The following is a 16,356-nucleotide window of genomic DNA, read 5'->3' on the forward strand; positions in this document are numbered from 1 at the left end:
GAGGAAAATGGATTACTTACATAGCTAATTACTTAGATCACAACATAAGTATTCACTAAAAAAAAAAAAAAAAAAAGATAGTGAAAGTGGATATAGAATTAAAAAGAAGATCATTGACAGGTAACTAGATGCTGGAATGTATTAATATCCAAGCATTCTATATATTATACTTCCCATCTTCACCTCATTTAATTGTGTAAGTTGTACACATATTCTACATGTACACATATTCTACATATACACATATGTACTTTGGGGCAGAACTATGGAAAGAAGGTAAAAGTCAAACTCCTTTGCTATGCCCTGATCCTGATCATGTTTCTTTATCATATCTCCAAATGCTGACCTCTGAGGTTACAGAAAAAACAGAAGCAAAAGAGAGAGACAGGGAGAAAGGAAGAGGGAAAGCTGGGAAAAAATAATAAAAAGGAGCAGGAGAGGAAATGGAAGGGAAAGTGAGGAAAGAAGCTCTGGTATGAGAAATACAGAATTGGGAGTGAAGAAATTGGATTTCAGTATGTCTAAAGCAGATTAAATTTGCTACACTTAAAGTACTGAGTGATTAAGAGAAAGTCACAGTCAAATCCAACTCTTTGAAACCCCATGGACTGTATAGTCCATGGAATTCTCCAGGTCAGAATACTGGAGTGGGTTGCCTTTCCCTTCTCCAGGGGATCATCCCAACCCAGGGATTGAACCCAGGTCTCCCACATTGCAGGCAGATTCTTTACCAACTGAACTATGAGGGAAGCCTCTAAAGTACTGAACTTATAGCTAAAAGCTCTGCTTTAGCTGTAATACTGAAACACAGTCACATTTAGATAGCACACTATCTAAATGTGACTTTTAGTTGAAATAATTGCTAGTTTTTAGTTGAAATAGTTGATAGTCGAAAAGTGTTTTCTATAAGCAATTTAAGTTTATCAGCGGTAAGAACTATGAACGTGAATTGCACAGGATATATAGAGTAAAGCTACTTTGAAAAAAATTCCTCCCTTTCAAGATCTAAAATGCCTTAAATGTTTCTTAAAAGAAAAAAAAAATAGATAAATTTACAAAATGCTCTTTAAGTCAGTATATTTTTAATCTCTAGAAAATAATTACTGTAAGAGAGAACAGTTCTAAAATATCAATACTGTGACAGCAAAAGCATAAATTCACATAGTGTGTTAAAAAGTATAAGACAATAAAATTCAGGAAGCTGAAATTTCAGGCTTCTGTATTAAAATTACTTTAGAAAAATTCCACATGTGTTACTATTAAATCTACACTTAAATATAAATATTAGAAACAAATTTTTAGTAAATAAGTTTGATTTGCACAAAAACTATCCCATATATTTATATATGTTTGCTGTTGTTTAGTCACTGAGTTGTTTCTGACTCTTTGAGACCTCATGGACCTTTGAGAAGCCTGCTAGGCTTCTCTGTCCATGGGATTTCCCAGGCAAGAACACTGGAGTGGTTAGCCATTTCCTTCTCCAAGGGATCTTCCTGAACCAGGGGTGGAACCAGCATCTCCTGTATTGGCAGGTGGATTCTTTACCACCTGGGAAGCCTATAGTTATATACAGAGGACAATTAAATTCCTCCCATTAAAATTTAAACAGAAATGCAAATCAATGGAAATATCTTAAAAGATCAAACAAATGACTTTCAGTTCCAAGTAGAGTGTTACCATACAGTGATCAAAGCACTTTCCAAAGAAATAATCCTTATTTGATACTCCATACTTGAATTTTCTATTAATATATTTTCTATTGATATATTGATATATTTCCAAGAGTTAACTGTTTATAAACATGAATGTCAAACATAAAATTTTAGAGTCACAGTGATGTTAGAACTCATTATTCTAACAATGAAATCTCTTTTTTATTGAAAATGTTCAGTCTGTGACCCTTTCATTCACATTACCTCCAATTATAACACATCAAGAAATTATGTTTCAGGGGGTTACATTAGAAGTGTAGATTTGATTTCTCTTATGAAAATGATTTTCCATGTAACTAAAACATGTACATATTTTGAGGATTCAATATTTTCAGAGCTTTTCATGAGAGAATTAAATTCAGCATATGTAACTTCTATCAACCGGATGATGTAAAAACAGTGACTGATGAAGTCTATATTCCTTTCAAGAAGAAATAGTGGGGGAAAAAGGGAAAAAAATCACAGTTGGAAATCTTCCCAGAAATTTCACTAAATGATAAAATACAAGACCAATTTTCCACAGACACTTAATGAAGACATGGTTCAGGGGGCTTTCTTTTCTGAGATCATTTTGCCCAGCAATAAAAGGCACAAGTTGTGGATTTCTGCAGTTAAAGGCTGCAATCAAAGCAAGATAGAATAAAAAGTAAAAAAATTTATTGCTCATTAAATCACTTACAGTGGTTTTCCTTTGGATTCACAAGTCAAAATTAAAGGCTGTCCTTCTTGTGGAAAAGGAGTGGATGGTATAATCTTAACTGATGGTGTATCTAGAAAAAAAAGAATATTGAGAAAGGTCATTAAACACATGTAAAGCTATATATTTAATAACTGTACATCATGGTGTATGTTCAAGCCATTTCTTATAATTGTATATATTTATAAAAGGCCTTTTAGTGAAACAGGGTCTGAAGTTTAAGAAGCTACCATCCTGTCCAGGAAAAGCTTACAAAAACATCTGAGTATCTTATGAAGGCCACTGCTGTATTATTTCTGAAATCTGAATTTAAAAGTGAAATTGCAAAAGTAGTTCAGATGAATATCAAGAATTTCATACAATTGTTTCTTCAACTATTATAGATGGCTATGAATACTATTATTATGGACTGAATGCATTTATGTGCATTTGAATAATAACACTTTCATTGTTGCAGGAATACCAAGGACTAACAATAAGGAACCCTAAAAGAACTTGAGACCACTGTCTCACAAGAATTATGCAGTCTTTTTGAAAATTCAGTGATGCAGACCTTACCACACACTGTTTGCTTTAAAGTACAGTTAGCAAATCATCTGAAATAGTTATTTAGAACATTAATAAAAATCAAAATTTTGTTGTATGTGCTATAACATAATTGTTAGAAAGTTATTTCCACTTAACAATAAAATCATCCTTGGCAGAAGAAGATACAAAAATACCTTGAGACATTTATATTTATAACTTTCACGTCATGTCAGTCAGTTCAGTCGCTCAGTCGTGTCTGACTCTTAGTGACCACGTGGACTGCAGCATGCCAGGCTTCCCTGTCCATCATCAATTCTCAGAGCTTGTTCAAACTCATACCCACCGAGTTAAGTCATGTAATGTCCTTTAATCAATCAGTCGCTGTTTTTACATCATAATTACATTATAGAGTCAATCATATTACGTAGAAAAAAAGGAAAATAAACTTAAAAAAAAGAATGTAAACAGGCTCATTCCTTTATGAGACATTGCTGGCCCTAGCTTTGTGTGGCTCCCAGTCAGCAAGGGACTCTCTCCTTTTCTTTCCATATCCTCAACAATAAACAAAATAAGCTATGAATGATTCATGGAGTCACAACTATTCTCACCCTTCCCTTAGTTGTGAACTATCCTTAGGTTATATTCATACTCTCATGGCAATTAAATAAGAATCAATTGTGTACTTTTTAGGTTACTTATCTTATTCAGGAAAGTATTATTCAGATTTATCCTATAGAGAACAATAAACTGAAATTATAAAAAGAAAGAGGAAAGTGAAAGAGGAGAGTGAAAAAGCTGACTTAAAACTCAACATTCAAAAAAACTGAGATCATGGCATCTGGTCCCATCACTCCTTAGCAAATACATGGAGAAACAATGGAAACAGTGACAGACTTTATTTTCTTGGGTTCCAAAATCACTGCAGATAGTGACTGCAGCCATGAAATTAAAAGATGCTTGCTTCCTGGAAGAAAAGCTATGACCAACCTGGATAGCATATTAAAAAGCAGAGACATTACAGATAATGTAATGTAATAGCATTACAGTCAAAGCTATGATTTTTCCTGTAGTCATGTATGGATGTGAGAGTTGGACTATAAAGAAAGCTGAGTGCCAAAGAATTGATGCTTTTGAACTGTGGTGTTGGAGAAGACTCTTGAGAGTCCTTTGGACTGCAAGATCAAACCAGTCAATTGTAAAGGAAATTAGTTCTAAATATTCATTGGAAGGACTGATGCTGAAGCCAAAGCTCCAATACTTTGGCCACCTGATGCAAAGAACTGACTCATTTGAAAAGACCCTGATGCTGGGAAAGATTGAAGGTGGGAGGAGAAGGGGATGACAGAAGATGAGATGGTTGGATGGCATCACCGACTCAATGGACATGAGTTTGAGTAAACTCCCGGAGTTGGTTATGGACAGGGAAGCTTAGTGTCCTTCAGTCCATGGGGATGCAAACAGTTGGACACAACTGTGTAACTGAACTGAACCGAGAACAGTAAACAAGATCCTGTGGAAGGCCTTATACCATACTTATAAATTATTTATACTTTTCAAATGCATTTTTTCTCAATCCTCTAAAGAAAAAAATACATTCAAGATAATCAACAATAATATCCCACTTATAAATAGGCATTCCATGTACACCATGGTGAAATACTATAGCATAAAATAACCCAGGAAGAAAAATTATTTCAAAGAAATATGATGCATATTGTCATATTTTTAAACAGTAGAAAAATAATAAAGAATTGAAATATACTCAAAGTTTTATTACCATCATCATATTAATAGAACCAGTTACCATGATGATCTTATAATTTTGCCTTCCAAGTAGAACACTTTTAAAAGTGAAGAGGAAATATCAGTTTAATTATACAGAGAAATAAGTATGAACCAGAATGATTCTGAGAAAATGAGGGCTATTGTATCTTAAACTTTGACCATATGTAACACATACAAAATTCAATTTCTTCCTGACATAAAAATAAAGCTTCAGTTCCAGAGAAAAATGTCACAGAAGAAAGATCAGAAAAGTGTGATCCTTGGAAAGAGAGTTGTTGCTAGCATGTGTATCTGTTGTTGCTATTCAATCAGGGGTGTCTGACTCTTTGCGACCCCATGGACTGCAGCGTGCCAGGATTCCTTGTCCCTCACCATATTCCAGAGCTTGCTCAAACTCATGCCCATTGAGTTGGTGATACCATCCAACCATCTCATCCTCTGCAGTCGTCACTGCAGATGGCGACTGCAGCCATGAAGTTAAAAGACAGTTCCTCCGTGGAAGAAAAGCTATGACCAACCTGGACAGCATATTAAAAAAGAGAGACATTACTTTGCCAGAAAAGGTCCATCTAGTCAAAGCCACGCTTTTTCCAGTAGTCATGTATAGATGTGAAAGTTGGACTATAAAGAGAGCTGAGCACCAAAGAATTGACGCTTTTGAACTGTGGTGTTGGAGAAGACTCTTGAGAGTCCCGTGGACTGCAAGGAGATCCAACCAGTCCATCCTAAAGGAAATCAGTTCTGAACATTCATTGAAAGCACTGATGCTGAAGCTGAAACACCAATACTTTGGCCACCTGATGCGAAGAATTGACTCATTTGAAAAGACCCTGATGCTGGGAAAGATTAAAGGCAGGAGAAGAAGGGGATGACAAAGGATGAGATGGTTGGATGACATCACCGACTTGATGGACATGAGTTTGAGTAAGCTCCAGGAGTTGGCGATGGACAGGGAAGCCTGGTGTTCCGCAGCCCATGGGGTGACAAAGAGTCGGACATGACTGAGAGACTGAACCGAACTGATCTCATCCTCTGTCGTCTCCTTATCCTTCTGCCTTGAATCTTTGCCAGCATCAGGGTCTTTTCTAATGAGTCAGTTCTTCACATCAGGCGGCCAAAATACTGGAGCTTCAGTTTTATCATCAGTCCTTCCAAAAATATTCAGGATTGATTTCCTTTAGGATTGACAGGTTTGATTTCCTTTCAGGCCAAGGGACTCTCAAGAGTCTTCTCCAACACCACAGTACAAAAACATAACTTCTTTAGTGTTCAGCCTTCTTTATTGTCCAATTCTCACATCAATACACGACTACTAGAAAAACCACAGGTTTGACTAAACAACCTTTGTTGGAACAGTGTACCTCTGTGTGTATCTGCGGTGATTAATTTTACATATCAACTTGACTGCACCATGGTGTATCCAGATATTTGACCAAACATTCATTATTCTGGGTATTCTAGTGAGTGTTTTGGGAAGCAATTAACATTTCAATCAGTAGACTGAGTAAAGAAGATTTCTATCCATAATATGGGTGAAGTTTATCTGGTAAAATTAAGGCCTGAATAGAACAAAAAGGCTATTATTGTTCAGTTGCTTAGTTAGGTCCAACACCTTGTGACCCCATGGACTGCAGCACACCAGGCTTTCCTCAAAGAGGAAAAGAGTTTGCTCAAAATTATGTCCACTGGATTGAGTCCATGATGCCATCCAAATATCTCATCCTCTGTTGCCTGCTTCTCTTCTTGCTCTCAATCTTTTCCAGCATCAAGGTCTTTTCAATGTTTCAGCTCTTCACAAAGTATTTGGCCACCACATACTCTGGTGGCAAAAGTACTGGAGTTTCAACTTCAGCATCAGTCCTTCCAATGAATATTCAGTGTTGATTTCCTTTAGGATTAACTGATTTGATCTCCTTATAGTCCAAGAGACTCTCAACAGTCTTCTCTAGCACCACAATTCAAAAGCATCAATTCTTCAGTGCTCAGCCTTTTCATGGTCCAACTCTCACATCTGTACATGACTGCTGGAAAAACCACAGCTTTGACTAGATGGACCTTTGTCAGCACAGTAATATCTCTGCTTTTTAATATGCTGTCTAGTTTGGTAATAGCTTTTCTTCCAAGGAGCAAGCATCTTTTAAATTTCTGGTTGCAGTCACTAACTGCAGTGATTTTGGAGCCCAAGAAAATAGTCTTTCACTTTTTCCATTGCTTCCCCATCTATTTGCCATGAAGTGATGGAACTGGATGCCATTATCTTAGTTCTTTGAATGATGAGTTTTAAGGCTGACCCTCCCACAAATAGAAAATTTTTCCTGACAGCATTTGAGCTTGCACATCAGTCTTTTTCTTTCTGCAAGTCAAGGTGAAATAGCTGCTCTTCCTGGAACTTGAGCCTGCTGGCTCTCAGACTAGAACTATAGCATCATCTCCTCTGGTTTCTCCAGATCTCACACTGGTTTCTCTTTGGACTCACACTGGAATTGAGGCAGGAGATAGGTGGGATCCAGACAGAACAGTTTCTCTCTTGTGGACAGAAATCCATAATAGCAGAAACTCTATAAAAGCAGGATGATGAAGGAGGCTGGGCCCTGCCTCAGTAGGAGATAAAAGACCATATATCCCTCATTCTCAAAGTCAAGGTGACCTCCATGACTACACAAATGCAGAAAAGCTCCTTGGAGGTAGAAAAAGGGAGGAGGTATCAGCTCATAGTGATGTCAGCTACCCATAATCCTTTTCATTAGAATCCATCTTGGCTAAGAGATGAGCATCCATAAATGGGAGGTTCCTAAGATACACCAAATGCAGACTCACAACCAGGCAAATCAAAATGACTGGAAAAGGAAACCCAGAAAAAAAGGCCCCATAAAGTGATTGAAACTACTATGAGGGCACAACTGTTTCTCTGAGTCCACCCATGTGTCTGTCCACACACCTGTACTCTTTTTCCTCCTAATAAACATTTCACTTATTTCACTGTTTTTCTTCTTTGTGGGAGTTCTTTTTTCTGCTAAGTCAAAGGGTCAGGGCCTTGTCCCTGACTAGTCTACTGGCTAGGGTTCTGTGCTCTGATCATTGTGACCCAACCTCAGGACTGGGAACTGAAGCCCTTCTTCAAGCCACTGCATGCCAAGCCCACCCAAAATCAGACAAAATCATCAGCTCTTCTGGGTCTTTAACTCACCAATTCAGCCTACAGATCTCGGCATGTGTACTGTTTCTCTGTAGAAACCTGATAAATAGAGAATCCTTATCAATATACCCTGAGATATTTCTTTTATGGGGAGTGAACTCAGGGTGCACTGGAAAGACAGGAATAAAAGGAAGTAGATTAAGTATATGCTATTGAGCTGGTTACATCATAGGCACTTGGGATTCAGTCCTGCTGTGGAACTCAGACAGATTTGGGCATGCTCCAAGGTCATTCCACTTGATGGATAAGGGAGAGGAGTATTTAGGGAATATTGACCAATTCTCATTAGAGGCTGTTTGAGGATTTCTGGGGGTGTTATTTTCCTGGCATCCCTGTCTACTCAGTACACAGGAATGGTGTGGATCAAAAGGATGTGGGTGTCTCCCCAGTATCTTCCTCTATGAAGTGAAATACATAGTAGCATAGAAGAGAGGAAAACAGAATATAATTTCATTCTCTTAATTCTAAGTAGGTTATTAGAGGGACTTCCCTGGTAGCTCAGCTGGCAAAGAATCTACCGGCAATGCTGGAGACCCTGGGTCAATTCCTGGGTTGGGAAGACCCCCTAGAGAGGCTACCCAACAATATTCTTGGGCTTCCTTGGTGGCTGAGATGGTAATGAATCCACCTGCAATGTGGGAGACCTTGGCTCAATCCCTGGTTTGGGAAGATTCCCTGGAGGAGGGCAAGGCAACCTACTCCAGTATTCTTGTCTGGAGAATCCCCATAGACAGAGGAGCCTGGCGGGCTACAGTTCATGCAGTCACAAAGATTCAGACACAACTAAGAACAGCACAGCATAGTTTATTAGAGGTGAGAATTTGTATAAATACAGTCCCCTGAAGCATGGTTCAGCATTCCCTCTAGATCCAAATTACAGAATTTGAATTATAGCAAATGTAAAAGCAGATAATATCTTTAGCAAGTATTTTTGTGAAACTTTTAGGAAGATCACCAAATAATCTCTAGGTTAGCAAAATCAAATCATATACTGTGCTGTGCTGTGCTTAGGCGCTCAGTCATGTCTGGCTCTTTGGGACCCCATTGTCTGGTTAACCTATCTCTTAATTAATATTGAAATCTACTCATTTCATTTTTATAGCTTCACAACCTTTCTTTCATCTAGTCTACCATAACAGTGAATGGTCTTCCCTGTGTCAACTTTTACACCACTAAATTGTACTTCTGGAACTAAACAAAATTGTTTTCTCAAACATATGCCTGATGATATCAATTTTTGTGTTGTCTTCACTCTTAAGATTAAAAGCAAAATAATCAGCATGACCTTTAAGTCCTATCCTGACCTACACAGGTCCTCACTGTCATACCTTGTAACACTCAATTCATTCTTTAAATTCCAGGTAATTATATTTTCTTCCATGTACTTTAGTGAACATGTTTCTTCTTAACTTTATACAAATTGTGTGAAATGCTCCATTTGGGGAGGATTGTTTGCCTTTTGAACTCTTTTAAACCTTAACCCAAACATCATTTACTATGGACAAGCATTTATTACCCTTATATTCGGTCAGATATCTCTGTTACATTTTCTCTTTTTCAACCATGTGTAATTTTTAAAAGGCATTGCTGTATCCTCAGTGTCTAGCATAGTGCTTTATACAGAATCTGTGCTTAATAAATAAATTATTAAATGAAGAAACACATTAAATGTATTTCCTTATCACTTTAATTCACTAGTTTTAAAATTTTAAAACAGTGATAATTGAAATGTTATTGAGGTCTGCATTTGTATGTAGAATTAATAAATGCTCATGTCACAAATCTTTGTCTTTTATTCTTAGCACATATTTAATTTCATTGTCTACTGCTGATTATTTTCCTGATATAAATTTTCTACATTAGAAAATATTAGATAACAACTTTCCATGATTATACAAATGACAACTTGTTTTTAATGTATATACCACATAAGTAAATGACTTTTCTCTCCTCATCTGACTTTGAAAAGGGAATACTCAATTATGAAGAGTTTTTTTATATAATCAGTCAAAATTCTAGTTTATAATATCATGAAATGTCAGTATTTCTGTTTAAACATACCATGTTTTCTATGTACTCAAAATTACAATTTTACCACCTCAAAACTACAGTAATGTGATTATTATCCCAAACCTGACTCTCAAATATTCTTTTTGGAGGACAGGAAATCACTTGGGCTTTAATGAGATTTTTACTTAATAACAAATATCTCTATCATTATGATTCCTATTATATTTTCATTGTTCACTTTATTGTGTCCATAAGGAGCTGATTAAATACTGCTAGCAAATTATCAGTAACATTCTATAAATATCTTTAAATTAGTATAGAACTCCTATTCTTACTCAGACATCTGTTAGCCTACAAAAAAGACCAAAGGAAAGAAAAAAAGCAAACAAACTGTAGTCATCTCAAAATTGAATTAATTTTAAGAATCATGTTTCCAGGATTTCTTCAAAATATTTATTTTAATAATTGAAATCCCAATGTAAACCTATTTTTCTGTTATTTATATATTAAAATAAATGGGAAATTTTCAGTAGCAACACAATGCACAATAGATAGTAATATTCCAAAATAGTATTCAAACTTATGCATATATTATGCCATTAATCTTTTTTATAATCCAGATGTGAATAGTAGTCCAGCATGTCTTTGCTACTTAGTATAAAGAATGACAGTGATTTTCCTGGTGGTCCAATCGTTAGGACCACATGCTTCCACTGCAGAGGGCATGTGTTTATCCCTGGTCACAGGAACTAAAATACCACATGCTGCATGGTGTGGCCAAGAAAAAAAAAGAATTGCAAATTTTTTTTTTTTTGCCCCTGTCCATATTTAGATTATTTGTAGATTTTCTTCTTGGTTGTACTTTACTTGGACAGTAATTCCATGCTTGCTTTGGAAATAATCTCTCTATTTTCCAGTCTAGGTACAATGTGAGATGCATTTCATCCTACTCCTCTTCTTCACAAAACAGAATGACATATTTTATCTTTTTCTTCAATACTTTGTGGATGTGGATGATGTTCTGTTTTTAAATTACTGATATAATGTATTGTACTATACCAATTAAACATTAAAAAAATGGGGAGTTAGTAGAAATGTATTATTACTACCACTATTAATTCACACTTGCTTTATACTATATGTTAAACTCAGTTTTTGCAAGGTAATAATTTCCATGATGTTTCTAAGATGTCTTCAAATAAGACAACTCTAACAATATCATATTTATTAACCATAAGTTTATGTATACAATAATAGATTTATTGCAGATAATATGCAATGTTTATAATATGTTACTATATATACACACAGATGAATGACAGAGAACAGTAAATAATTAGAATAAATTATTTCAGGATATATACTGCTATTATAAAACACTGTACTTGGTAAAATATGCATTTTTTTACACGTCTTCTTCATTCATCACACTTTGAACATCAAAATCTAAGACCTTAACCTATTCGATTGTGTGTTGTCAGATCCTAACAAAATGCTTGCTATGTTGGAAGAGTTCTTTAAAGGTTAGATGAATATGTGAATGAGTTCTTTCCTACTTCTTTCAAAATACAAGCAAGTAAGGAAGTTTTGCACAAGTATATAAAATATAAGGATAGAGTCATTCATCTACAAATTATTTTTCAGCAGTTTTTAACAAGAAAAATATGCAGATACTTTAAAGGGCAATGTTTCTTTCCTTCCTAAGCTTTTTTTAATAGGAAAATATACTTTAGCTTTCATCTTTAAAATTAACAAGATGCTTTAAAAAACACATTTTTAAAGAACTAATTATTTTACTTATATGAAAGACTCTAGGGCTCATTTATGTGTGTGTGCATAGTCGCTCAGTTGTGTCCAACTCTTTGCAGCCCCATGAACTGTATCCTGCCAGGCTCCTCTGTCCATGGGGATTCTCCAGGCAAGAATACTGGAGTGGGTTGCCTTGCCCTCCTCCAGGGAATCTTCCCAACCCAGGGATTGAACCCAGATCTCCTGCATTGCAGGGAGATTCTTTATCATCTGAGCCACAAGGGAAGCCCCAGAATACCAGAGTTGGTGGCTTATCCCTTCTCCAGGGGATCTTGCCAACCCACGAATTGAACCAGGGTCTCCTGAACTGCAGACAGATTTTTTACCAGCTGAGCTACCAGGTCTCATTTAAAAAGAAGCACAATTACTTTCAAGAGACAGATTAATGGACAAAATGTTAGCTTTTAAATTATTATTCAAAAATTTAAAATTGTTATGAACTTGAAAAGTAAAGATACCCCCTATTTTATTTGAATGATTTAGTATTTGAAACAAAGTAAAGATATGGATCCAGTGGAATGGATTTTCTATTTTTAACAAAGATCTTAGAAATTTGAAAAGATGTGACATATGACTGCTTTCCAAGATGTACAAAAAACTCTTAAAACTCAACAAAAAGACAAAACAACCTAATTAAAAAATAAAAATAAAAAATCTAAGCAGACACCTCACAAATATATACACAAAAGGAAAATAATCATATGACAAGATGCTCAGCATCAAGTGTCATCATGGAATTGCAAATTTAAACAATGAGATACCACTACACATCATTTGCCGATGTGTGTGCGCTCAGTCTAGTCAATAGTGTTTAACTCTTTGGGACCCTGTGGACTCTAGACTGCCTGTCTCCTCATGTCCATGGGATTCTTCAGGCAAGAATACTGGAGGGGGTTGCTGTGCCCACCTCCAAGGGATCTTCCTGACCCAGAAGTTGAACTGGCATCTCCTGCACTGCAGGTGGATTCTTTTGCCCACAGAATCATCTGGGAAGCCTACACATTATACAGAGTGGACAAAATCCAAAAGCGTGACACCACGAAATGCTGATGAGTAGTTAGAGTAACAAGAACTCTCATTCACTGCTGGTGGGAAAGCAAAATGGTTCAGCCACTTTAGGTGATAGTTTGCAGCTTCCTAAAAACTAAGCATGCCTTCCCATAATAATATATACATAGTACAAGATAAACATATTAGTTTTTATATTCACTTAATTTATTTGTCTTTCACTAAAATGTGTTTCAGAGAAGGCAATGGCACCCCACTCCAGTACTCTTGCCTGGAAAATCCCATGGACAGAGGAGCCTGGTAGGCTGCAGTCCATGGGGTTGCGCAGAGTCGGACACGACTGAGCAACTTCACTTTCACTTTTCACTTTCATGCATTGGAGAAGGAAATGGCAACCCACTCCAGTGTTCTTGCCTGGAGAATCCCGGGGACGGGGGAGCCTGGTGGGCTGCTGTCTATGGGGTCGCACAGAGTCGGACACTACTGAAGAGACTTAGCAGCAGCAGCAAAATGTGTTTAAATTAAAATTCAAATAACTTTACTCAAAGGAGTTGAAAATTTATGTTTATGCTTACTTATGAATATATACAGTAGTTATTTTCATAATTGCCAGAAATTGGAAGTAACTAAGATAGCTTTTAGTCGGCAAATGGATAAAGAAACACTGGTACATACAGTGAAATATTATTCAGCAGTAAGAAGAAATGTGCTATCAAGTCACAGGAAGATATTTTGGAATCTTAAATACATATTGCTAAATGAAAGAGGACAGTCTGAAAAGGTTATATCCTATATAATTCCAACTATGTTAAATCCTAGAAAATGCAAAACCACTGTCAATTAAAATATCAATGATTATCACGGAATCTGTGGGAGAAAAAGAGCAATCAAAAAGTAAAGTACATGGTTTTAAGGACAGTGAGCTTATTTTCTATGATATTGTAAATATGGCATTATACATTGGTCAAGAACTATACAACATAAAGAATGAACACTAAAATAAATTATAAATTTTTGTTAACAATAGTCTATTAATATTAGTTCATCAACTGTAAAAATCATACTATAATAATGCAAAATGTTAATAATAAGAGAAACTGTGAGGAGGTGGGATACCAGTGTATATGAGAACTCTTTGCTTTTCAATCAATCTTTCTGTTAAACAAAGTCAGCTTTAAAGAATAAAGCTTATAGATTTAAAAGAAAAAAAAAAAAGTCTATGAACCCAGACAGTAAAAACCATCTCTGCTGATATATTAACAGTTAATACAATAAAGCTGAATATATTAATAGATTGCACTAGTTTTCTAACCATATGTTTTTCTCTAAGAATTATCTGTGTGTGTGTTATGATTCATTCAGAAAATAGGGCTAGCATAATCTGAGAGTGCTGGGACCTTGAATGGGCGGTCTCTAAAAAAATAAGCCTTTATCTTTTAAAAATAGACTTATCTATTTTTTCAATGAATAATTGCTTTCAATGTTGCGTTTCTGCTGTAAAACGAAGTGACTCAGCTCTGTGTATACATGGATCCCCTCTTCACTGGCCCCACTCTCACTCCCCCATCCCGTTATGTGGGTCAGCACGGAGCCCTGAGTTGAGCTCCCTGTGCTGAAGGCATCTTCCCACTAGCTGTCTATTTCACACATGATAATGCATATATGTCAATCCCCATCTCCCAGTTGATAACACTTATGTGTGGGATCTAAAATACAACACAAATGAACTCATTTGCAAAACACAAACAGACCTACAGACACAGAGAACAGCTTTGTGGTTGCCAAGGGGATGGGGGTTAGGGAAGGGATGAATAGGGAGTTTGGAATTACCAGATGCAAGCTATCATATAGAGAATAAATAAGCTATAAGAACCTATTGTATAGCACAGAGAACTAGATTCAATATCTTGCATAAACCATAATGAAAAAGAATGTATACGTATGTATATATGTATAACTGAATCATTTTGCTGTACAACATAAATGAACACAACATGAGAAGTCAACCATGCTATGCTTAGTTGCTCAGTCATGTCCGACTCTTCGTAACCCCTTGGGCTGTGGCCCGCCGGCTCCTCTGTCCATGGGGATTCTCCAGGCAAGAATACTGGAGTGGGTCACCACGCCCTTCTCCAGGGGATCTTCCCAACCCTGGGATCAAACCCACGGCACAGGTGAATTCTTTACCATCTGAGCCACCAGGGAAACCCAGATCAGTCATAATTCAATTAAAAAAAAATGGGAAAGGACAAGAGATTCATAAAATGAAATTAGTTATTACATTGAACATTTAAAATACAAGGTAGTAATGATTTATATTTATTTTCTCAATTTTAGGTTTTACTTGCCAAAATCATTTCTGTCTCATTTTATTATTCAATTTTTATTCTCTATTAAAATGACTTAAAGTTATCTTCAAAAGATACGTGGACATCTATATTATACATGGATCATATCATTTGGGGACTCTTTTTGACATATTTTTATGAAATTAATTTCCTTTCTTAAAATAATGTTAAAACTTATAAAAAGTTTTATACATACTTATTTTATGATGAGTTTGATCAAGAAAGACCACTTGAGACTATATTATTTTAACCTATGAATTTGTTATCTTTTTAAATTATGGAATCTCTACTCGCGAATACATACATTCTTCTTCACTGGGCTTTAATAGCACAAGAAATGTTAATTCTATTCATAATATAAATTTTACAGGAACACTTTGAATTCCTGCACTTAGATCACTTAAAATATTTTGTGATCCAATTACTTTTAACATTTTGTTATTGCTGGGACTAAATAAAACATTCCCATTACCTATATAAAAAATTAACTCATGACCAGCATGTGCCAGTAATATATTACTATGGGTGATATACTAAGTGAATGTGTTTTCCCTGAAAAAAGTTGAAAAATAGAGGTTGTACATTAGGCCAATTTTAATAATATAATTAAATGTATTTTTTTCTAAGTGACACACATACACATACATAGATCATTTCATGATTCTAGCAGGTACATGTTTTATGAGCTTTGTGAAATATTTTGGGCTCTATTAAACATACTTCCAACGCACCTTCATATATAAATGTGGCATTTTGTTAATCAAAATAACTATTTTATGTGGAAAAGTTAATCTAAAGATAATTTTCATTTTACCTTTAGCAGTTCCTCTATTTATATCTGTCCTTCTGTACCATAGAAAATTTGTGGTAGATGAGATAATTAGAAAACCAACATTTTACAGATTAAGATGCCAGATGAGTGAGAGATGTTACTTTAAAATACAACTTGTAACATTCACCTTTATATCTAATAAACCTATATAGCCTGAAACATTTAATCAAGCACTCTCTATAATAAATAGAAATGTAGTGGAAGCATAATTGCTACAACTAACATGGGACAAGTTAAACTGTTCTGGGTTAAAGGGATATATAAGTTTGCGTAGGAAGGATTGAGTTGGTGGGAATTAATTACTTTGCAAATGAAAAAGGACAAATGCCAAAGTCTACACTTAATGAAGAATCTCTGCCTACGTTTGAAAATATTTCTGTTCTGTGTCATATATATCTACAGTGGAAATGAAGTTGGGTTCATGCTGCGTG

The 16,356-nt window shown here is 35.6% G+C and overlaps 1 protein-coding gene across 3 annotated transcripts in view; it reads right to left on the reverse strand.

Moving 5' to 3' along the window:
* CADM2 (cell adhesion molecule 2) overlaps window positions 1-16,356 on the reverse strand; it is a 1,205,421-nt gene that overhangs the window by 128,664 nt on the left and 1,060,401 nt on the right. For all 3 annotated transcript variants that reach the window (XM_070455054.1, XM_070455053.1, XM_070455055.1), the window contains one exon: window positions 2,392-2,482. In XM_070455054.1, coding sequence (XP_070311155.1) covers window positions 2,392-2,482 — 91 coding nt within the window. The remainder of the gene's footprint in view (window positions 1-2,391; window positions 2,483-16,356) is intronic.

Source organism: Odocoileus virginianus, chromosome 25 (genome assembly GCF_023699985.2).
Source record: "Odocoileus virginianus isolate 20LAN1187 ecotype Illinois chromosome 25, Ovbor_1.2, whole genome shotgun sequence".
NCBI lineage: Eukaryota > Metazoa > Chordata > Mammalia > Artiodactyla > Cervidae > Odocoileus > Odocoileus virginianus.